The 24,776-nt window shown below is 37.2% G+C and overlaps 1 protein-coding gene across 2 annotated transcripts in view; it reads left to right on the top strand.

Moving 5' to 3' along the window:
• Positions 1 to 24,776, top strand: part of VPS13B (vacuolar protein sorting 13 homolog B) — an 802,016-nt gene that overhangs the window by 692,315 nt on the left and 84,925 nt on the right. For both annotated transcript variants that reach the window (XM_061172062.1, XM_061172061.1), the window contains exons 41-43: positions 11,504 to 11,685; positions 12,782 to 13,131; positions 18,385 to 18,546. In XM_061172062.1, coding sequence (XP_061028045.1) covers positions 11,504 to 11,685; positions 12,782 to 13,131; positions 18,385 to 18,546 — 694 coding nt within the window. The remainder of the gene's footprint in view (positions 1 to 11,503; positions 11,686 to 12,781; positions 13,132 to 18,384; positions 18,547 to 24,776) is intronic.

Below are 24,776 nucleotides of genomic sequence, written 5' to 3' on the forward strand. Positions count from 1 at the left end.
ACTCTTAATGACACAGTCATCAATATGTGTAAATGTTAACCCTGGGGCATTAAAAGAAATGTTAAGTAAATTGAATTGTCTCCTTCTTTTTGGAACTACTTCCTTCTTAAGGGGTTTTTAAAAAAACTTTAAAAGACAGACCTCCAGACATTAGGAAAACTTGACTAACCAAAATAATTTATACTCAAGATTTCAGATAGCCAAAGTTTTATTCAGCTCTTGAATCTATTTGACTATAATGTATCTCTAGAGCTATAGACTTCAGGTATTCTGAATCGTGTCCCCAGAACTTCCTGTTCCACACCGCCTACAAGATATCTGGTTAGTGACAAAACAAGGCCAGATTGTCCCTAATTCCAATGTTTGCCTGCTTACTACATCCACTAACTTAGAGTAGAGAAAAAATGGCTTCAGCAATTTATTCTTCAAGTGCTCCTTCTAGTTTACATATCCTTATTATGTCTTTCTGTTCATGCTCCCCTAAATGACAAGAAAAAGAAAGTAAATCACCATCAATGGAACAGTTTTTCGGGTCATATAACATGTGTACTATGGGCCTGTGCCTATCTTGCTGCCCATCACTTTCAATGTCCTACCTTCTAATTCTCCTGACGAGTTTGCTCTAGCATTATCTTATTCTTTGTATATAATCCACCCCCCTTTTTTTCCCCCAAACAACATTTTGACACTAACAAAAAGAAAAAAACATCCACCGTTCCAACACCCTGCGATTGAATTGTTTTCTCTTTTTTGTTACCTTTATTTTTGCCCATCATTGTATGCCTTTACAGGGTTATAATCATAGCACACCATTTTGTATTCTGATTCCTGTTTTATATTATAGATAGTTGTGAATGCTTTCTCTTTGTAATTAATAGTAATATATGTTCATTGAAGAATATCTGGGAAATAAAGAAAATAATACCACCCATCATCATATCACACCGAGATAACCTCTGTTCACATTAGTCTGTAGCATCACAGTCTTTTTCGTTGATTACTTTGTATGCTTAATAATAATATGTTTTTTACTTTATGGTTTCTATTTCTAGGTCATTTGGGCTCTTTAAAAATAATTGCCTTCCCAGCATATTACCTAGTAATGTACGACTGGTGAAAATATATTAAAGGAGTGGGGTCTTGATTTTACCTATATGAAATGCAGCAGTGAAAAGAACACCACCCATCCTGGGAGGAGTTAGCAGATGGAGAGAAAGATTGCCTATTCTAAGCATAGGTTACCTAGTCAGAAACCAGGAAATCTCAGAAAACAGAGCTATGGGTGATGGAATTTTTTTAAATCTGAGTTTCATTATTAGTATCAAGTTAGAAATCATTTCTTGATTCTAATTATCAAAGAATGCATTTTCATCATTGAAAGAAGCATTTTGGACAAGGTTAATTCCTCTGAATCTGAAACATTCATAAAAATCACTTTGTGGTAAGCTTAGCACTGCAGAAATGTGGAACCTTTAGGGAATGGAAATTTTTGCAGACAGTCAAATTTAGGCAGTTTTTCACCAAGCTTTCGACATTGTAATCACAGATCTTTTGTCCTCACCTCGGATTTTTCAACTTGCCTAATATTTCACAATTGATCTTGCTTTAAATTGTTTGACATTAAGCATTTTTTAGGTAGAAATTGATATTAGTGAAATTAAATTTAAAGAGCTGGTTTAAAAATCAACATAATAAAACACTATTAAGACATTTTTCAAAAAGGACAGTAAATAAATTTCATCCAGTTTCTTGAAGGAAAACATCAGTGCTTTGATGATATGTCGACATTTCACGTAGAAATAAAAGTGCTACAGTTAGATCCAGTATATTCTGTCATGAGAAATCTAAAAGTGGACAAAAACCTGACACTTTTATGATTAGAGATTATCTTCTCTTAAATAATATTTATGGTTTGAGAAGGATATGCATCAGACTGTTGTACATTACTGGAAGAAAGTTCGTAAAAATAAGTCCCATGAAGCTTAATCTAAAAAAAAAAAAAAGCATCTTGCCCACAATTTTCAAAAGTGCAACAGTATAGAATATTTAGTGGTAATGGCATCACTGTGTGTATGTAAATAGAAGCACTATTTATTAGAGATTTTGAAGTTAGCAGACCTGGGTTTAAGTCCTGGCTCCATCACCAACTAGCTGTTTGTCCCTGAGAAACTGATTTCTAAGCTGAGGCCTTAAGGAATGGGTAGGAGCTAACCAGTCTGAGGGGTGGCAGGTAGCCTTTGGTACAAAGGACTGGAGACCAAAGATTCACTCTCTTAAACCTTGGTCTGTTTATCCCATACAGGCATATTATCTTTAATTCAATCCCCATGTATTTGTAATAATTATTTTCCACTATCTTTAATTAATGGTTTGCTTGATCATACGAAAATGAATGTTCTAGTTCTGTGAAAAATGCCAGTGGTAGTTTGATAGGGATTGCATTGAATCTGTAGATTGCTTTGGGTAGTAGAGTCATTTTCACAATGTTGATTCTTCCAGTCCAAGAACATGGTATATCTCTCCATCTATTTGTATCATCTTTAATTTCTTTCATCAGTGTCTTATAATTTTCTGCATACAGGTCTTTTGTCTCCTTAGGTAGGTTTATTCCTAGATATTTTATTCTTTTTGTTGCAGTGGTAAATGGGAGTGTTTTCTTAATTTCACTTTCAGATTTTTCATCATTAGTGTATAGGAATGCTAGAGATTTCTGTGCATTAATTTTGTATCCTGCTACTTTACCAAATTCATTGATTAGCTCTAGTAGTTTTCTAGTAGCATCTTTAGGATTCTCTATGTATAGTATCATGTCATCTGCAAACGGTGACAGCTTTACTTCTTCTTTTCTGATTTGGATTCCTTTTATTTCTTTTTCTTCTCTGATTGCTGTGGCTAAAACTTCCAAAACTATGTTGAATAATAGTGGTGAGAGTGGGCAACCTTGTCTTGTTCCTGATCTTAGTGGAAATGGTTTCAGTTTTTCACCATTGAGGACAATGTTGGCTGTGGGTTTGTCATATATAGCCTTTATTATGTTGAGGAAAGTTCCCTCTATGCCTACTTTCTGCAGGGCTTTTATCATAAATGGGTGTTGAATTTTGTCGAAAGCTTTCTCTGCATCTATTGAGATGATCATATGGTTTTTCTCCTTCAATTTGTTAATATGGTGTATCACGTTGATTGATTTGCGTATATTGAAGAATCCTTGCATTCCTGGAATAAACCCCACTTGATCATGGTGTATGATCCTTTTAATGTGAAAAATGGAGCTGGAGGAATCAGGCTTCCTGACTTCAGACTATACTACAAAGCTACAGTAATCAAGACAGTATGGTACTGGCACAAAAACAGAAACATAGATCAATGGAACAGGATAGAAAGCCCAGAGATAAACCCACGCACATATGGTCACCTTATCTTTGATAAAGGAGGCAAGCATATACAGTGGAGAAAAGACAGCCTCTTCAATAAGTGGTGCTGGGAAAACTGGACAGGTACGTGTAAAAGTATGAAATTAGAACACTCCCTAACACCATACACAAAAATAAACTCAAAATGGATTAAAGACCTAAATGTAAGGCCAGACACTATTAAACTCTTAGAGGGAAACATAGGCAGAACACTCTATGACATAAATCACAGCAAGATCCTTTTTGACCCAGCTCCTAGAGAAATGGGAATAAAAACAAAAATAAACAAATGGGACCTAATGAAACTTAAAAGCTTTTGCACAGCAAAGGAAACCATAAACAAGACCAAAAGACAACCCTCAGAGTGGGAGAAAATATTTGCAAATGAAGCAACTGACAAAGGATTAATCTCCAAGATTTACAAGCAGCTCATGCAGCTCAATAACAAAAAAACAAACAACCCAATCCATAAATGGGCAGAAGACCTAAATAGACATTTCTCCAAAGAAGATATACAGATTGCCAACAAACACATGAAAGAATGCTCAACATCATTAATCATGAGAGAAATGCAAATCAAAACTACAATGAGATATCATCTCACACGGGTCAGAATGTCCATCATCAAAAAATCTACAGACAATAAATGCTGGAGAGGGTGTGGAGAAAAGGGAACCCTCTTGCACTGTTGGTGGGAATGTAAATTGATACAGCCACTATGGAGAACAGTATGGAGGTTCCTTAAAAAACTAAAAATAGAACTATCATACGACCCAGCAATCCCACTACTGGGCATATACCCTGAGAAAACCATAATTCCAAAAGAGTCATTTACCAAAATGTTCATTGCAGCTCTATTTACAATAGCCAGGATATGGAAGCAACCTAAATGTCCATCATCGGATGAATGGATAAAGAAGATGTGGCACATATATACAATGGAATATTACTCATCCATAAAAAGAAACGAAATGGAGGTGTTTGTAGTGAGGTGGATGGAGTTAGAGTCTGTCATACAGAGTGAAGTAAGTCAGAAAGAGAAAAACAAATACAGTATGCTAACACATATATATGGACTCTTAAGGGATAAGAAAGGTCATGAAGAACCTAGTGGTAAGACGGGAATAAAGACACAGACCTACTAGAGAATGGACTTGAGGATATGGGGAGGGGGAAGGGTAAGATATGACAAAGTGAGAGAGTGGCATGGACATATATACACTACCAAACGTAAAATAGATAGCTAGTGGGAAGCAGCCGCATAGCACAGGGAGATCAGCTCTGTGCTTTGTGACCACCTAGAGGGGTGGGATAAGGAGGGTGGGAGGGAGGGAGATGCAAGAGGGAAGAGATATGGGAACATATGTATATATATAACTGATTCACTTTGTTATAAAGCAGAAACTAACACACCATTGTAAAGCAATTATACCCCAATAAAGATGTTAAAAAAAAAAAAAAAAGAATGATGGGTAACTGTTGTTTTTTTCAAGGTAGCATTGGAAGGAGAGTAACTTAAGCTTAGTTTCCACAATAGTATTGACCTTTAGGAGAGTTCTCTTTCTATTTGTGGTTGGTGCACTGGACTGAAGCAAGAGATACAACCTTTAAGCCCTGATCAGGGTATCCATTTCAGCTATTTATTTTTAATCTCAGCATGTATGTATTTGCCCACCCCCACTGCCCACTGCTGAAGCCTAAATAAACCCCTTTTCCCAGTAGGTCCTGACAAGAAACAGACAACACACTCAGACTGGTTAACTGAGGAGAGTTTACTGTAAAGACTATTTACAAAAGTGTTGGCAAGGTGAAGGGATAGGACAGTACCCTGAGGCTAGAAGCCATGGGGAACCATCCCACTCTTATTCCTGAAAGAGCCAGGTAATAGAGCCATTACCAAAACTAACCCAGAATGGGTGGCTGTAGCTGTTTTTGGTGGAGGGACCAACAATGTGCAGAGACGTGGCTAAGAAGGAGCCAGGAGAATATGAGTCCTCCCGCCACTCTCTTCACACCTTCTGATCTCCCTTGGGCACCTTCCACTGGCCGAACCAAAAGACAAGCCGAGGACAAAGCAGCTTGTTGATACAGTCAGGGGCAGAGAAGAGGATGGGGAGGGGTAGAAAGTGGATTTAGAGAGCAAACAAGATAGCCAGCAAGCACACGATGTATTTGGAATTTACAGTTTCTTACCTAGTGATGGGACCTAGGTGGAAAGATGAGAAATGGCTGGTGGGCCCAACTCTCAGGCTTTGGGCCACTCTACTAGGTTCCCTGAGTTTGGTATCACCAGATGTCTTCTGATGGACCAGAACAACTTTCTACTTTGTTTCCCCCTCTTACCCTCACCCCAAATGGCTAACTCCAGAAGTATGTGACTATCTAAAGTCACAAGTTACAGGCAATTATTGTGTTACACAGTAATAACTGTGAAGATCTTGATATATATGTCCAGTTAACTTTATGACAAATTGTTTGATGATAATGCTAAACTGTTTACCTGTGCCGAGTCTTTGGTGGTTTTGTCCATATTACATGGTCACTTTCTCACAACGTTAAAACGTGAGAGTAGGTTGCTTACAAGGACTTTTTATCCCCACCCCCAAAACGTTGGCTCATAGAAGAAGGCATCCTGGAAAAAGAAGTGTGTGGCTCTTTCTTCATGTGATAAAAATGGAAACTCTGTTGAGTTTTTTAGAGTGCAAAATTTAAAAAAATAAGATTTTCTCCTTCTCCCTAAAGATCCTGTAAGTCGCTGTCCACTCATATTTAGTGATCTTTGAGACAGTGGTCCACAGCGTTTTGTGTATGTGAGGAAGAGATGCTTTTTATTTACCAAACCTTCATTCTTGTGTGTATAGCCAGTGCAGGAATCAGAGGGAGAGCATTGTGATGGTAAAGTCCCTGGATCATTTCCTTTCTCCTCACTGGTTGAACTTTCTCCTACCAGAAGGTCACTGTGGCCTCTAGATATTGTTTGCCTCCATTTGGCTACTTGGATCTGTACTTTTAGATGTACCTAAATTTGCCGGGTACCATTTTTTTTAACCTTTTGACTTTCATAAACCATTCAGACAACAATCTTGACGTTTGGAACTGCTTTGCCACCTTGTTACAAGGTATTGACAGTAGTTCCCTGTGCTGTAGAGTAGGTCCTTGTTGCTTATGTATTTTAATTTTTTTTAATTTATTTGTTTATTTTTGGCTGTGTTGGGTCTTTGTTGCTGCACATGGGCTTTCTCTAGTTGTGGCGAGTGGGGGCTACTCTTCGTTGTGGTACATGGGCTTCTCATCGCAGTGGCTTCTCTTGTTGCGGAGCACGGGCTCTAGGCGCGTGGACTTCAGTAGTTGCAGCACATGGGCTCAGTAGTTGTGGCTCACGGGCTCTAGAGCGCAGGCTCAGTAGTTGTGGCGCACGGGCTTAGTTGCTCTGGCATGTGGGATCTTCCCGGACCAGGGCTCGAACCCATGTCCCTGAACTGGCAGGCTGATTCTTAACCACTGCGCCACCAGGGAAGCCCCGCTTATCTATTTTATATGTAGTAGTTTGTATCTACTAATCCCAAACTCTTAATTTATCCCTTCCCCAACCCATCCCCCACTATCCCCCTTGGTAACCATAAGTTTGTTTTCTATTTCTGTTTTGTAAATAAGTTCATTTATATTATTTTTTTTTAGATTCCACATATAAGTGATATATGATTTGTCCTTGTCTGGCTGACTTACTTCACTTAATATGAAAATCTCTAGCTACATCCATGTTGCTGCAAATGGCATTATTTCACTCATTTTTATGGCGGAGTAATATCCCATTGTGTATATATACTACATCTTCTTTATCCATTCATCTGTTGATGGAATTTTTTTAATAAAATAGAAACTATCAGTGTGAAAAGGACAAATACTGTATAATTCCACTTATGTGAGATACCAAGAGTAGTCAAATTTATAAAGACAAAAGTAGAATGGTGGTTGCCAGGAGATGAGGGAGAGGAAAATTGTTTAATGGGTATGGACTTTCAGTTTCGGAAGATGAAAAAATTCTGAAGATGGATGATGATGTTAGTTGCACAACAATGTGAATGTACTTAATGCCACTGAACTGTACACTTTTAACTGGTTAAAATAGTGAATTTTAAGTTATGTGTATTTTACCACAATTTGTAAAATATTTTCAGTAACCTCCCCCTGCCATTTTATAGGTGTACTAGGTTACAACAGAGGTGTATTTCTTATTTGGGGTTAGAGTTAAAACATTCCCCAAAAAAGACAGATCTAAGGTGTAGAGAGAACATGGTGTAGCAGGCACACACATCGACCCTTGTCTTCTCTCCTCCATGCGGTGCTCTCCCAGGATGGACAGGACAGTGTTTTTGCAGTAGGCAGGGGAGAGTTTAGGTGAACCAATGTTGAGAGACAGTGCCACACTGGGATGAATGACAGTGTGATATTGTCAGATCCCTCTTGGGAGCTAAAGGTAATCACCAGCAACTAACATTAAACTAAGTAACCAGTACAGTACCCTGTTTGCCAACCAGGAAAAGAGGGATGAGATTTTTTTTCTCTTATGGAGTGATAAACATTATGCTAAGCAGTTTCTATGTAGTACCTCCTTTAATACTCAAAAAGTAAGTCCAGTTACTATACCTACTTTACAGATGAGAAAACAGATTTAGCTAGATGAAATAATTTGCCCATGATTACAGTGTAAGTGGAAGCAGTGCAAGCATTTTCATCTCGGTTTTCTTACCTCAATCATTCTCTGCTTAATCTCTATGCTATATTATAAAACTCTTATTACCACAGAGGGATACAGAGAAAAGCCCAAGGCTTTATCAATCAAGTCAGATCATTGTTGGATACCTGCAGAGCTATAGGGGTGACATCCAGGGGTGAATCTTTAAGGATTATGCCTGGGTCCCTGCAGTGCCTATGGATCAATCAAATCTAAACTTACTAAAACACTCCTTGTTTAAAGGAATTGATACCCTTCTATGGGTCACCCAGGACAGTTAATAAGTCCCTTTGGCTAAAATGAAGGTATGGATATGTAAAACTCCTGCCATACTTTCTACTTTTTGAATATTTCCTCTATTCTAAAAATTTGAATTTCCATTAGGAACTTATTGATATTTGAACTAAGTACTGAATCTTGAGTTCTATGTATTACTATTTGAAAGGTTTTGCCCCTTGGAGCCATCTTTACTTTTCCATTTCTGATTATTACACATCTCATGAATTACGTTTTTCCTTTTGATATCTGGATCAGATCAAAGTCCATTGTACTTAATTAAGGAAATGATATAAATGTAGTTGCTATAAGTGTCCCTAGCAGGGTCATTGTTCTCATCTTTATGACTGTTTAGCTCTATCATAGTTAGATATTTTTAATCCTTATGTAAAAGGTAAACATGCATATGCTACTTTTATAGTGTATAGTGATGATCACATTAAGTTGAATATCAAAAAACTATAAATTTACTGATTCAAAATATAAAGCATTTCATGTGCATATACCATATTAATTTTGTGTTTAAGACATTTTAATTTTGATAAACTCCAATTTTTAAATAAAACTCTAAATTTTTAAATATAGATTAATCTAGTAACATTTTAGTCAGGATTTCAAGATGGAAAGAGTGCTGACCACTTGAATATATATGTTAGGAGTTACTATATAGACCTAAAAATATCTTTTAACCATTGATTTGTACATTTAATTTAGGAAAAGTGAAAAATCAATCAATTTGTTATAAATAAAGATTTTGACACGTACTTATTTGTGATGTCTTAGCAACCTTTTTCAACATGTTACAGAATTTGCTACTCTCAAGAGAGAGAAAAGTAAATCTTGGAAAATCTCAAGAGTGTCAAAAATTGCAGTTGGCAAGAGAAATTCTTCAGATAAACACCTCAAATTGTGTACTTACTGTTTTAAAACTGATCTCAAAGTACTCTCACCTGGATTTTTAATAATATCTTGACTAACGCTATACCCTATTTTTAACAACTTCTTAAAGTATTATAAGGGAGAGATTTCATATGTGTAAAACACATGTACAACTAATACAGTTTGGTCTTTCTGAATAAATACAAGTTTTAATTTTACCTTGCCAATGAGATCTCTTTTTAACTTTAATTTTTTTAATTGAAGTATAGTTGATTTACCATGTTGTGTTAGTTTCTGGTGTATAGCAAAGTGAGTCAGTTATAAAATGTATATATATATATACACACACATACACACATGTTTTCATATTCTTTTCCAGTATAGGTTATTACAAGATATCGAATATAGCTCCCTGTGCTATACAGTAGGACCTTGTTGTTTATCTACTTTAAATGAGATCTTTATTTGTAACTCCACAGATAAATTCCTAGAAAGCTATTTGGGTTAGTATACCCATTTATAGAAGTTTTAAAAATATGCCTAGCTGCATTTTCATGCATAACATTTCATCAGAAACGTAGTGCCCCAGAGTTGTGTTTTCTTTGTATGCAATGGAGTTTTTCTAACATTGCAGTAAATACCACCACATGACTATATACACCTTGAAGTTAAATACTCAGTAAACCTAGCTTTCATTTTCACCAGCCTGTTCACAACCTCTTTCAAAGCTCAGCTGAAGATTCACACTCTGCAAATCCCACATGATTCACCCTGTGCCATTCTGACTTCCTCTTGTATTTCCACTCTGGCAGCACTTCCAACTTTCCTATTCCTCGATGGTTGTTCTGTTTTATAATGTTTGTAAACGTCTACATATTTTATATCATCAGTTAGACTGTGAATTCTTTGAAAACCAAGGATTTATTTCTTTAGTTTTTCTTGTCATAGTTCACCCTAGGATACTGTAAACCAGTGTTTCTTCTCTAGGCTCCTCATGGATTTGGGAGCCAGGCTACCATAGCTGTAGAGCAAATTTCAGATTTGGAAAGAAGAGGGTGGAAGACGCTAAGGGGGAATAGGGCAGCATCTATTTAGTGATCCACAATTAGCAGAATGCACCTTGGCCCCTCCCAATCCCCAGGTCTCATGCTTCTACTAGCATTGAGGGGAGGCAGCGAGGCTGCACGTTTCCCATGCACACCAGCAGCCGCTATGTACAAATTTCTTCCCTCCTACAGATGCCTTCACTATTTATTTTAATCGACTTTTACTGGTATAAAATGGTGTTGGGAGGATGGACAAGTAAAGAGAGGACACATGCGGTGTAATTGTCCGTGGAACCTTGGTTCTTCTGGACATGGTCATAACTTTTATGGCACCTAATACAGTATGCAGTAGGTATTCAATAAAGAGTATTGGCTAACTCATATGGGAATATGGATGTGGATGACCTGGAGAAGTAAAACAAAAGAAAGATTTATGGTGACACTGAAAATATTGGGTTTTTTGAACAGCAGAGTCATACTCTGAATTGTGTTGGTCTTAACTTACGGACAACTTGTTCTCATATTAGTTTAAGTGAAATGTGGATGGAAGAAAATTGGGTTGGAGGTCAACATGGCCTGGGGTTTCAGGAATCCTTCAAAATTTTTCTGCTAATAACTCATAGAGAATAATCAACGAGAACTTAATTTTTTTTAATTTATTTATTTAATTTGTTTATTTTTGGCTGTGTTGGGTCTTCATTGCTGCGCACGGGCTTTCTCTAGTTGTGGCGAGCGGGGGCTACTCTTTGTTGCGGTGCGCGGGCTTCTCATTGTGGTGGCTTCTCTTGTTGCGGAGCACAGGCTCTAGGCACGTGGGCTTCAGTAATTGTGGCTCGTGGGCTCTAGAGTGCAGGCTCAGTAGTTGTGGCACACGGGCTTAGTTGCTCCGCGGCATGTGGGATCTTCCCGGACCAGGGCTCGAACCCGTGTCACCTGCATTGGCAGGCGGATTCTTAACCACTGCACCACCAGGGAAGCCCCAGAACTTAATTTTTTAAAATAACTTGTTTATGTGAGCAAATATGGAAGATTTGATGAGAACATTGACTATAGGATTATGGGAGCTAGCTTTAAAAACCCCTATAGAAAGACATTTCATTTATATGATGTTGGGAAATTTAGGTTATTGAACTTCTTTTATTAATTATCTCCCACAGCTCTGCAAGTGAATCTGGTTCTCAAAGCGCTTGTGACCAACTTGTAACTCCAACAGCCCTGGCTGCCTGTACCAGAGTTGACTCCTGTTTTACCCCATGGTTTGTCCCATCTCTTTGCGTTTCCTTCCAGTTTGCTCACCTGGAGTTCCATTTTTGTCATCACCTTGATCAACTAGGCACAGGTACTCTATTTTAGCATCGGAATAACATTCACTTAATACTTATTGTTTTATCCCTGCACAAAACTCCTTCCCTACTGACCACCACACACATGGTGGAGGAAACTTTTAGAAGCAGCATTCACCTCCTCTAACAGTAAGCACCAGCAAAGTTATTCTGAAGTTGATTTCGTATAATAGGTGTCCCCCTTACATTTGAACCATCTTATGGACGTTTTATATAGGGTACCAGTTATATTGAATTGCCATGATTTTGCACACTTCCTAATGAGAATTTTCAAGGAAGTTACAAAAATTGCAGGTTTTACTGTTACTCCAATTATGATCTTTTTGGAAGAAATACATCTGTTTTTTTCCTATCTTATGAGCCATTACATGAATGGCAAATAGTTTCCAAAAGTACTTGATACTACCTTATCTCGAAAGTACAAATACCTTCTACAAAAAATGGGCAAATTCTCCAATAATTTAAAACACTAGCATTTTTACAAGTTTATAACGTAGAAGAATAAGTTTTTCCACACACCAAAAGTGGCCTTTTATAAGTTTGCTCATGTTCATGAATAATTATTCCTAAAAGTCTGTACCAAACCTTTTCTACTTAATACATTTTGATTCTGGTATTAGGTTTTCAACCTACATGTAATGGAAAAAGGAAAAACATCAGATTAAAACTAAACACAGCTGCTGTTAAGCATCTTGCCTTTTCAGCAAAAATGGAGTTTAACCTGTATTTTCTAACTCTGTTTGGGTCATGTTTTTGGTTTTGAGATTTGGTGGGTAGATACAGAGCACTTCTATGAAATGCTTCTTAAATATTTACCTCCTCTTCATTTTATTTGTTGTCTTTTGTGATCAAATTTTTATCTGTGCATGTAACCTTTGGAAAGAGACCTGCTGATTGAACAAAACAGTTTTGTTTGCAAATATCAAATGGTAATTCAAATGTTATATTATCTTCAAGAGAATGTTTGAATTTATTAACCAGCAAATATTGCATTCAGTAACCAAGAAGTGAATAATTTAAATGTCATCTCTTTATTTCCATAAAGTGTTGGCTCATCTCAACTGCTGTTTTTCTTGTTTGTTTTCTCAACAGCTCCACCGCAATACCTACAGCCATTTATTTCTGATAAAAATATGCCATCTGAACTAGAATACATGATTATTTCCTTCAAAGAACCACACATGTATCTTCGACAATGGAACAATAGTTCTGTCTGTCAGGAGATGCAGTTCTCAGCTCAAGCAGACTGCAAACTTCTAGAGTGCAGAAATGTTACAATGCAAAGCATGGTGAAACCCTTCAGCATCTTTGGACAGATTGCAGTTTCCAGCAATGCAGTAGAAAAGCTGATTGATTGCTCTATCAACATTGACTCAATATTTGTAAACTTTGGGCAACATGTAGTTCATTCTCTAAACACTGCAATACAAGCTTGGCAACAGGTATGTATATTCTAGAACAGTTTACAGTTTGTCCGTGTGTGATCTTTTACTAGGCACTTTATGTTATCACTTCTAATAATAAATTAAGCACAAACAAAAATGTGAGAGAATGAAGAATTTGATGGGCACCATAATATTTGGGGCCTCCTCTGTTTTGGGAAAGTGATGCATGTTATTTTTAAAACCTTTGGAGAACATGGGTTCTCTACACATGCATCAGAGATGATGCCCACATTTTTGTGACTAATGTACCACATCTGTGTGGAAAGTAACACATTCCCAGAAATTTTTTCCAAGTATTATGGCTTTAGTTTGCCAAAGCTCAACTTGGTATGTATCACATTGTCGAAGCAGCCATTGCAGAAATGAAGAACCTCTGTGAGCCTTTCTGATATTAGCAGTTCATCTTTTCAAAGAGAAAAGGCAGTGAGAGGAAATTATGTGAACACAGTATAATCTTAGTCTTTCCCCCATTATCATTCTGCCATTTTGATTCACTAAAAAAGCACTCGATAATAGATTTTGTAACCAGCTAAAGACTCTTGATTAATAATTTTTTACTTTTATCTTTTGTCAGAAATTATCCATATCAAAAAAGAGATAGAATATACGTCTGTTTTGAATGACATATTTAAAATGGGGAACCTGCCCACATCCACTAGCATGAAAATAATTTCACAGAATATTTGGATAATATTGATAATATGCTCAGTGATTTAATAACAAATCACCTCTGCTTCCCTTACTGATTTTCAGTATAATATTGCATTTCCATAAAGCTTGTGTTGTTATTTAAGCTGAGACATTTCCCCACATTTTGTATGTTACAGGTATTTGTGCAGACTAACTCCCCAAGAGAAATGGTCCTTCACTTCGCCCTGACCTCATGTGGGGATGGGGCAGTGGTGGGGGGGAGGGGCTTGAGTTCTAGAATTTTTATGGGAATGAACACTTTTCCTTATATGCATGAAGACCTATACAAGACTAAGGAATTAATTACCTAACATGGCACTACAATAGCAAAGGGAAAGAAGATAACACATCTGTTTCATATTTTAAAATTCTTTTTTAAGGGCATTCCATGGTTTTCTTGCTGCAGAGGACATGCGTAAAATAAGAGCTAGTGTGATCTAAATCTTTGCAGCTGGTTCGAATAGCGATGTGAAAAAAACCTCCGTGGCTCCAATTTCTGTTTTTTGTCATATTTTGAACAATGCATTTAATAAAAAACAAACCTAGAAAATATAAAAGAGTCATTGATAGAGCATTTAATCCCAGGATATTTTTGTCTTGGTATCAGGACCATTGTAAGAGGACTCATGTGTAGCAACTACTGCAAAATGGCCCTCAGAAATATCAGTTTCCTCCCAGAGTAAAAATATTCTCTTAGACACAGCTATACATATAAATAAGATACGATGCATAAATATTTAAATGTTTTAAACCACATCAGAGTGTGAATGACTGACTGGCTAACACAGTGCCTTGAAGGAATATTCTGAGTTTTTTTAAAAATGGAATTGTATATTTGATTAAGTAGAGCCATATGTCACGTAGCATATCGCTGACAGGTACATTCTGTGAATAGTTGGTTCTGATTTATACAGGGATTTGGCAATGTTAACATGAGCCACAAGAGGATATACTTCTGTAATTGTTGCTGTAATTTTCTTGTTTCCTCCCATGTCAAGCATACTTGCCACCAAGTTTTAATGTGGTAGGCATCTCTAACCCTGTGTATTCTAAAGTAAATACAAAAACGCACTACTTTGAAATTACAGGACATTTGACATTGAAATGGGCTTATAGAGGGGTTATTAAGTTCATTGTTTCTAAGATGTTCTGAATGTGGTTTATCCCCTTTAGAGGGGAAGCTTAGTTACCCAAGCTTGGATTTTATTATGTATATAATGCTCATATACAGTATAATTATTTCCAATGACAAACGTGAATTTAACAGGCTGGATAAGCAATTTGAGTTTTCCACATACTTTTTATCGGATTCGTATCCGAGACAAGTCATTTGTATCCAGTGTGGATGGACCAGACAGTTGAAGCATGAAACAATTTGGCCTTTCACCTTTAGGTCACAAGTTCAAGATTAACAGAAGCCTTCATCAGTGTCTGATTTCTCTGGCTGTAGTTTTTTTTTTTCTCTTTTGTAAATGATTAATGTTTTGTGAAATCAGATTAAGGACACAAAATGCCACTTGCAGTTTGCTTTATATTTGTTTGTCACATTCCCACATTTGGACCAAATAGGATTTAAAGGAGATTTTTATTTAAAAATCAAGGTTATGCTCATGTGTCTTATCTTACACCATAATGATATCTCTCTTTAATTGCAAATGCCTGTATAACACTCCAGCACAAATCTTAAATGTAAATAAGCCACCTCTTAATTACGAAAGCATTCTAAGGTTTCGCTTTTATATGATGTCATATACAATATGTACAAATTTTTTTATAATATACTAGAATTTAAACATTCCAAGAAACGCTTAAACTTATTACAGTTATAATGAACTCCACAGATGAAGGAGCAGTAGAGAAACAGTTCCCTGAGGACTTTGAGTATTCTTTAGAAAAATGTAAACAACCCCCTTGTGTTCTTTCATTTACATTTTTTCCTAAAACCCTCATCATTTATTAAAGGTCAGTTTTTAGAGATGAGGAAAGTAATATGATTTTTTTTCTAACCAAGCCCCATCTGGTAACCTAACCTCTGTGTAACCAGTGGATTGATCCCAATTCATTATGAAAATTGAATTTCAGTCTCAGGATGTCTATCTAAGTGGGAGTTTGGAATCATATCCCTTTCTTCATGTTTGTACTGTTGGACCTAACAGAGAGAAAAATGTTTACAAGGAGAGCAGTTTATGTTGATTATATAACGCTAAATGGAAAAATCTCATCAAAACTAATTATACACTGTGACTCCAGTTTAATTAAAGGTTTACAAACCTTTAAATATATAAGATATATAAGATAGGATTAGATAGGATAGACTAGAATAGGAACAGGCAGGACACTCAGAAGTGAAAAATTGCTGGAAAAAAAAATTCTCCAAAATGTTCACAGCAGTTATCCCTGAGTATAAAATTAGAGACTTTGTTTTTAAAAATCAGTACTTTCTGTATTTTCTAATTTTTATACTGGGAACATATATTACATTTGTAATTTTAAAAGTTAAATTTACTCATGTTTGTTTCATAAGTGTTTATTGAGTACTTATGTGTCAGGCATTATGCTGACTACAGGAGCAAAAGTTGTAAATAACAGAGACCTGGTTCCTGCCCTTATGCAGCATAGAGTCTAATGATGGAGACAACAGTGACCCATAATCATGCAAATAATTACTCAGTCCCAATAGGGATCAGTGCTTTTAAGGCAAAATATATAGTGTTGTGTGAGCATAAAATAGAGGGACCTAAGGTGATCCGGGAGGATCTCAGGAGGCTACTTTACTCTGAGGGCATGACCTGAAAACAGGAACCTGAAAGCTGAGTTGGAAGAAATTAGTCAAGCAAGAAGGAAAAGAGGTCCAAGCAGAAGAAAGGCACGGAGGCAGGAAGGAGTTTGACGTGTTGGATGAATTGAAAGGAGGCCAGTGTGGCGTTGGAGCAACTGAAAAGGGCTGGTGGAGCTGGGGTCTAGCAGGCAAACGGAGAATGGTTCAAGATGCAGCAGGGGCCAGATCAGGCAGGACACCTAAAACCCGCAGGCAGTCCAGTTTTGAAATCATAGCTCATGATTAAAAGCCACAGCAAAAAGTAATACGGTAGGCAGCAGATAATTATTGGTTATAACTGCTTCAGTCTCACTTAGCCAGAGACTCATTTTATGATTCGTGTGGTTGTCAGGCAAGGTTCCACTCCATGAGAATAGAGAGGTTTGGTGAGAATAGATGGATGATAGAGCGAACACTTTAGGAGACCCTCAAGAGTATCTAGAAGAATGAGGTATTTCAGGGCCTCTTCACCGACTGCAGCTGTAGAGCTCTGCCTGCCCACTTTGGGGGCCTTCTGGATGATTAGGAAGGGATTGTACCTCCCAAGATAACTGTTCTCATGAGGTTCTAGATCAGGTCTTAGTCCAGGCTGGATTCCAGGTGTGTTCATCCATAGACCCCTTGGCTTCAGGCCATGTAATCACTTAAATTTCTATGCTCATGAGTGGTATACCCCTTTTTACTCTCCCTTCCCTCAGTAAAATGGCAAATGACAGAGTGTGGCATTGTGACATTATTTAGATCCACAACCAGGAAATAGAAGCCAACTGGAGAAGCATCAGTTACATATTACCTCCCATTGTCTGCAGGTTCATTGGCTAGTTAAGATATTTTTCTTGCATTCTCAAGTTAACCATTTATTTAGCTATTCTTTTCATTTACCAAAGGTATGTTTATCATTTTTTAAGCTAACCAAAGTGATAAAAGAGTAAGCACAGAAATTCTCCGTCACATTGCCAGTGCTTCGATATAACAGCAACCCATGGAGATAGCATTAAGTTGAGAAGGAGGTACCAACACAGGAACGTATTACTAATTTGCTGAACCTTAGTAGATTAATGGAAGACATTTGCTGATTGATTATTAGCTGAAACAGACACCAACAACTGTTTTTCAACTAACATTTTTTGTCTTGAAAACTGCAGCTTGGCTTATACTGACTCTGAAGTTGATCTGTTTTGTGTGTTCAGCCTCTTAACAATAGCGGGAAAGTTATGGTTTTATTTACATCTCTCCCTGAGCAGATTTACACACACACATCCACCCTCCCCCTCAAGGGAACTGGGGATGTATTACCTAAATGATCCTTACTTTCTGTAGGGTACAAACTGTGGCTTTGGTAATTGGTCTTGATTGTCAAGTTTAGAAGGCCGGGAACATGGTAATTCTAGCCTGTGGTACTCTGCTCAAAAACGTGCGCTACCCAGTACAGCATTCTTTGTAGCATGTTAATTCATTTAAAAATGTTAAAAGTTTGAAGGATCTCATTGTTCTTTTACTCTTCTGTGTGTATGATTTATTTTGCAGGAATATAAATCAAAACATATTCTTGGAACATTTAAGATCTCTTTAAGGTATTTTTTGTGCTTATCCTGGAAGTATAGAATACTTTGTATACCAGAGCTAATGACAACAGATCTTTTAGTATTTCTGTGTTGTAACAATCGCCACTGGGCAGACAGCTGCCAAACATCTTGCAATTAATCTGATGCACATTGGCTTTCCTATTCTTCTTCTTTCAGAATAAATGCCCTGAGGTAGAGGAGTTGGTCTTCAGCCATTTTGTGATCTGTAATGACACACAGGAGACACTGCGGTTTGGCCAGGTGGATACTGATGAAAATATTCTGCTGGCCAGTCTCCATAGTCACCAGTACAGCTGGCGCTCTCACAAATCCCCACAGGTATTTGAGAAACAGCCTTACAAACACAGCAGTTGTTAAGGTTGCGGATTCATTTCTTCTGCATTTGTGTGCCTGTGTCTGGTTATTTCCCTTTTTAAGTCTCCCACGGGGTCGCACAGTATGGCTACATCTGACAGAAACCCAGAAATGTTTAGAGGAGGGAGCACAGTGTACCCATGCTCCTCTTGGAGTGGACGTTCTCCTGTTCAGCGTAGGTGCTCTTGAGGGAGCCTGGTGTGGTGATTATGAGGTTGAACTCTAGAGCCAGAGTACATCAGCTTGGATCCTGGCTCTGAATTACCTCGCTTTGCTTTCATGCTTCAGTTTTCTCATATGTAAATTGGGGATAATAATAGTACCTGTTTCATAGGGTCGTGAGAACTAAATAAGTTAATATGTACAAGGCACTAAAATCGTGCTTGATATACTGTAAACATTGTATGTTGGGTATTATTTTTCATTTGTTTATTCAGATTCTTACTGTGTATATAGTCCGTGCCAGTCATGTCTTAGGCACTGTGAATTCAAAGGCAGAGAAGTCTTAGTCCTTGCCCTCCAATGACAGCTCACTGTCTGTGACAAAATGAGCACAATGACAGACTATGCCCAAGGGAGCACTGAGAAAAGACATACCAAAGGATGTCTGTTTTCCAAGTAGTATAATTCCATTTTCCTGTCACTTTAGATGGGAATAATTAGAGGGATGTGCCCTGCAGGGATAACTGAGGATGAATTAAATACAAAGATGTTGTCTTAAATGAGTAAAAGAAATCCTAGGAAGTACTCTCAAGAATAATGTATTTCTAAAACTCTGGGTAATAAGGAAACTACTGTCTGCTTATGATTAAAAGAAAGTCATTAGATTAGAGAGTTTTCCCATCTCGTCTGTAGACCAGCTTTAGAATATGTTACACGCTCAGCTTTTTTTTTTTTTTCAGTAGCTCAATTCTGATTTCTTACTTGGTTTTTCATCATATTGCCACACTATTAGTATAAAATTTGGAAAAGTAGATATAGTGCAGTTCTTCTTAAGTCTATTTATTTAATTCTGGTTATTCTAACAGGACATCAAGACATCATATCTCCTTTTTTAATAAAAGTTCTTACAAAAATGAGTACATATGAGTATGATATGATATTGCACTTGTATTTTTAGAATGAATGACATTCCCTTATTTTCTTTTTTTTTTTAATTTATTTTATTTATTTATTTGTGGCTGCATTGGGTCTTCTTTGCTGCACGTGGGCTTTCTCTAGTTGCGGCGAGCGGTGGCTACTCTTCATTGCGGTGCAGGGGCTTCTCACTGCTGTGGCTTCTCTTGTTGCGGAGCACGGGCTCTAGGCACGTGGGCTTCAGTAGTTGCGGCTCGCGGGCTCTAGAGTGCAGGCTCAGTAGTTGTGACGCACAGGCTTAGTTGCTCCACGGCATGTGGGATCTTCCCGGACCAGGGCTCGAACCCGTGTCCCCTGCATTGGCAGGCGGATTCTTAACCACTGCGCCACCAGGAAAGCCTATGCCCTTATTTTCTAATTCTCCTTTTGAGAAATGTCTGTGTAAGTGAGTTTTTAAGTCGTTTGGTTGTTTACCCCTTGTAACATCATTAAAGGACAATTGGTTGGTTGGTTGGTTCGTTTCAAAATTAAGTAATTATTTTTTTCTTATTAATTGCAAAAGTTAGAACATAGAGCAGATATATAAACCGAAAAAGGAAAAAGAAAAAGACCACCTGTAATTCCAACCACCCAGAGGCAATCCATGTTGTACAGCCTTTTAGAGCTTCGAAAGGCTTCTATGATCATTGCATTCCCAGAAATGAACTAGTAGTGATGGGAAAGAAACCTCTGAGAAGGTGCAGTAATGTGTGATCGTATACTGTACCTGTAGCCACTTCACCCATTCATACACACACGCTGCAGGCCTTAGCCAATAAAAGGCAAAGCAGAGGAAGCTTAACTCCCTTCAAAGTCATTTTAAGCTGCATAGACTACCATGGCCCTCAGTGACCCTCAAGATTCCCTGGAGACTGGAGCCAGGATGGGAAGGGTGATCGTAAGAACAGCAGGCTCAGGGGTGTGGAGGAACAGTAGTCTTTATGTTACAGATGTACGGTTTCTAGATGGGAAGGACATAAACAGGAAAAAAGAATGGCTAACCACTGCCACACTATACCTTTCATATTTATACTCTTCTGCACTTGGGTCTTTTTGTATTTATTACTAGTCTTGTTTTCATAATATCCCTGTGTGATTTGTATTTTTTGTTATACATATTTTATAGATAAGGAGACAGAAATGTTAAGCTAAGATGGTGGTAGAGTTGGGACTGAATCCCATGTCTTTTCACTCTCAATATAGTGTTATTTCCACAACATTGTCAAACTCTCCTAGGTTTTGGCAGCGTGATTTGTCTGTTAGAAGAGCCAAATGGTGAGGTTTTGAGAGGAGAGCTGAGAAGTCACTGATACAATACTCCACATTTAAAGCTAGACTAATATGGGATTCTTGGTACAAGTATGAACCCTTGCAAAGCTTTAAGAACCAAAAACAATAAGAACCTTTTAATGACAAACTGGAAACATAAGACAGGTATCTATTAAACTTTTTTTTCCTCCTTTTAATTTGTAACTGCATCTTCTGGATACAAATTTTAAGGTGAGCTACAGTCATTATAATCTTTGGACTAAAACTTAGATCGTATTTGTAAAAGGTGTCTCTTTACTACAGCTACCTATGCTACGTAAAGAAGTGTGTTTTAGGACCCTCTGAAGCCAGAGAGGTCTAATGGGCCCAGAGGGTCTTCATGGAATTCCATACACCCACAATTGCAAATTCTGCTGTGTTCTAATGAGACGTTACATCTGAGGATCAGAAAAGCTAACCACTTAGCTTCAAACTGCACCTGGAGGTAGTCATAGACTCACAAGTGAGCAAACTGTTCCTTTTTCCAGACTCCAGGTCATATCCTGCACTGCCCAGCAGGCTTGGTTTTAGGAACATTTGTGTCTGCATGTTTATGCTACCTTGGGTGTTAGTTAATTCATAGTCTCAGGGAGGATTTCTAAAGTTCAGAGAACTTAACTCCACTAAACAATGTAGCTTATATTGCAGAGATCAAGAAAGTGGCAATGACACCTGGAAAGGTTTCAAAGAGGTCAACATGTCTTAGAACCACACAGGAGGTTGCTATCAACAGTAAGTCCCAACAGGATGGAAAAAAATACGGACACAACCAATTCCAGAAATCCAAAGCTGAAAAACCTTTTAGAATTGAAAAGTTATAAACTCTCCTTATAGTTTCTAACACATGCTCTGAGGCAGAATCACTTAAAATGCTGGATATCCCACAACAGTTGCTTGCCTAAGCAAACAAAGGAAGAACAAAACTTTTTCCTAGGGAATAACTGAACATGTTCAGCTGCACAGTCATATATGGGCCCTTAAATATTCCAGTTCAGTAGACTTCAGATCAGGTTGGACGAGAACAGTAACCAGCGAAGGACTGGTCTTCAGAGAAGTGCTTCACATTATATGAAGTTGAATCTGAGGACTGGATATGTGAGTTTATGGACTCTTTCCCCAGAATATGGGCAGTATATGCAGCTCAGAGTCAAGGGGAGCTTTGTTTAATTTAGCCAAACTGACTGTAGTGGCGCTTCCATCATAGTAGGACTTGTGTGTAGGCTGTTCAAGTTAACTTCCTTTTCTGGTTAAGAGAGAGCACTGTTAGGTAATTAAACTGCTTGAAATAGGAGTGCCTCTATCTTGTATGTAAGGAATTACATTTGCTTTTATCCTCAAAACATGCCCAATTTATAGATTATGCATTTTTTTTTTTTTAGAATTCTTACTACGAGTGACTTAATTTTAGTAATCAAACCATCAGTCAAGGTGAAAATGAGCTCTAGACAGAGCTATAGAAAGTAACAAAATATTGCTCCAAAATGGATATAGTAGGAAGTTTTATAAGCTTGTGAAAATGGCAGATATTTAAAAATGCGAAATGCAACAAGGTAAGAATCAATTTGGAAGAGCAGCAGAGCATCTGGGAAATACTCATCAAAGTAATCAGATTTAGGGAAGAAAATGTAAATCAGACATTAGTTTCATCAGGCAGAGATTGGCCAACTTTTTTGTGTAGGGCCAGACAGTGAATATTTTAGGCTTTCAGGGCCTTAGAGCCTCTGTCAGAGCTATTCAACTCTGCACAAAAGCAGCCATAACAAATGAGTGTGACTATGTGCCATAAAATTTTAAAATAAATTTTTAAATTTATTTTAAATGAGTGTGACATAAATTTTAAATTTTTTAAATAAAATTTTATTTATAGACAATGAAATTTGAAGTTCAGTAATTTTCACACATCACATACTAGTATGCTTCTTTTGACTTTTTTCAACCATCTGAAAATGTAAAAAACACTCTTAGCTCACAGGCTATACAAAAATAGGTGGTGCACCACATTTGGCCCACAAGCCATGCCTGATTTGCCAACCCCTGCTCTCTGGTCTCTCAGTGGACAAAATTCAGGAGACTAAAGGTTTGATATAAAATTGTCTTTGTTCTGATCTAAATGGGATTCCCATCACTTGAAAACTTGGTAGCATTTTTCAGAAATTATGAAATGACAGGTAATAGTTTAAATCTAACACTTATAAAATCAACCTGTGCTTACCACATAACAGTAAAATATTTGTATCGTTCTTGTTCTCAGCCCATATAGACAGGAAGTTCCGCAGTTCTCTTTTTTTGGATGTAAAAATATTTAAAAGTGAGATCTGATCATTTTTCCTCCTGCCTAAAGGAAAAGTGATGGCTTTTTGAGTATCTACCTATGTTAGGGAAATTCCAGCCAGTTGTCAATTTTATTAGCTAGACTGTCATTTCTCACTCAGTCACCACTCTTTCCATATCCATTTATATAGTGCATGTGCACACATATACCTAGAGAATGAGCACATTTCTTGTTGCTACAGTCACAAGTTAAAAAATTTAAAAGTAGACTTAGGGAGGCAGGTAAATATTCTGTGTTGGCAAAACTGTTCGAACCGATAAATTTGTCAAGTGTTCGCCTCTGCTATTATATGGCACACAGCATATCAGGGTTTGCTTAGAAAGGGCAAATGAAAAGACACTCTTACACACTGAAGGTGCAGATGGAATTGATACTTCCTTTCTAGAAAGCAATTTGATAAGAAGCATTATAGCTATTAAAATGGTCATAACCTTTGACCCAGTAAATCTCCTACTAGTAATCTACTCTCAGGAAACAATCCAAATTAAAGCAAAGGTTTATACATAAAAATGTTTATTCTAATTTGACTTTTACCATCAAAAATCTAAAATCAAAATGTTCACTTTTAAAGAAATAGGTACGTAAAATCTGGCGTATCTGTGAGATGAACTTCTGTGGGACCTTTAAATTTTTACATAGGAAGGTGAAGTGCTACCATATCATATCAGTCAGAAAAGCAGAACGTAAAATTCTACACATACAATATGATCTTAACAATATAAGAACAAATGCATAGAAAAATACTGGAAAATATGTCAAAATACTGGCAGATATGTCAAAATGTTACCAGTGGTTGCCTCTGAATGGTGTATTTTTTTAAGGTGGTATTTTTCCAATGTATTACATTTTTATATACTTCTCAACTTTCTAAAATAAAGGATATAGATTATTAAATCAGAGAGAAGTTAAGTAAAAACCCTGAAAATATTTATATATAGACTAAAAGACAGGAATTTCAAATGCTAATTAGAACATTGGCAAGTGTAATAACATTGTTGGCCAAAAAGTTCGTTCGGGTTTTTCGTAGCATGTTATGGAAAAACCCGAACGAACTTTTTGGCCAACCCAATATATCAAGAATGGTTATTTTTAATGCTTCTCTTATGAACTATTGCAATAGTTTTTCTCAATTATTCTCTTAGTTACATCTTTGCCCCACTTCAATCTACCTTGCAGACTACAACTCGAGTCATTTTCCTAAATGTTTTGATACTTTCCTGTCCAAAAGTATTTACAGCCTCCATCATCATCTATTAAATATACCCAGATTATCTGGCATCCAAGGCCTGCCTCAGTCTATTCACAAGCCCTCCTCTCTGCCATTATTTCTGTCTAGCTGCTTATTTGGTCTCCTTCCCTCCCATTCATTTTTAATCAATAAATGATCATTTCTTGTGACCTATTGTGTGTAATTAAATATGTACATTTTTCTAAGAAA

Source organism: Eubalaena glacialis, chromosome 17, assembly GCF_028564815.1.
Source record: "Eubalaena glacialis isolate mEubGla1 chromosome 17, mEubGla1.1.hap2.+ XY, whole genome shotgun sequence".
Classification (NCBI taxonomy): domain Eukaryota; kingdom Metazoa; phylum Chordata; class Mammalia; order Artiodactyla; family Balaenidae; genus Eubalaena; species Eubalaena glacialis.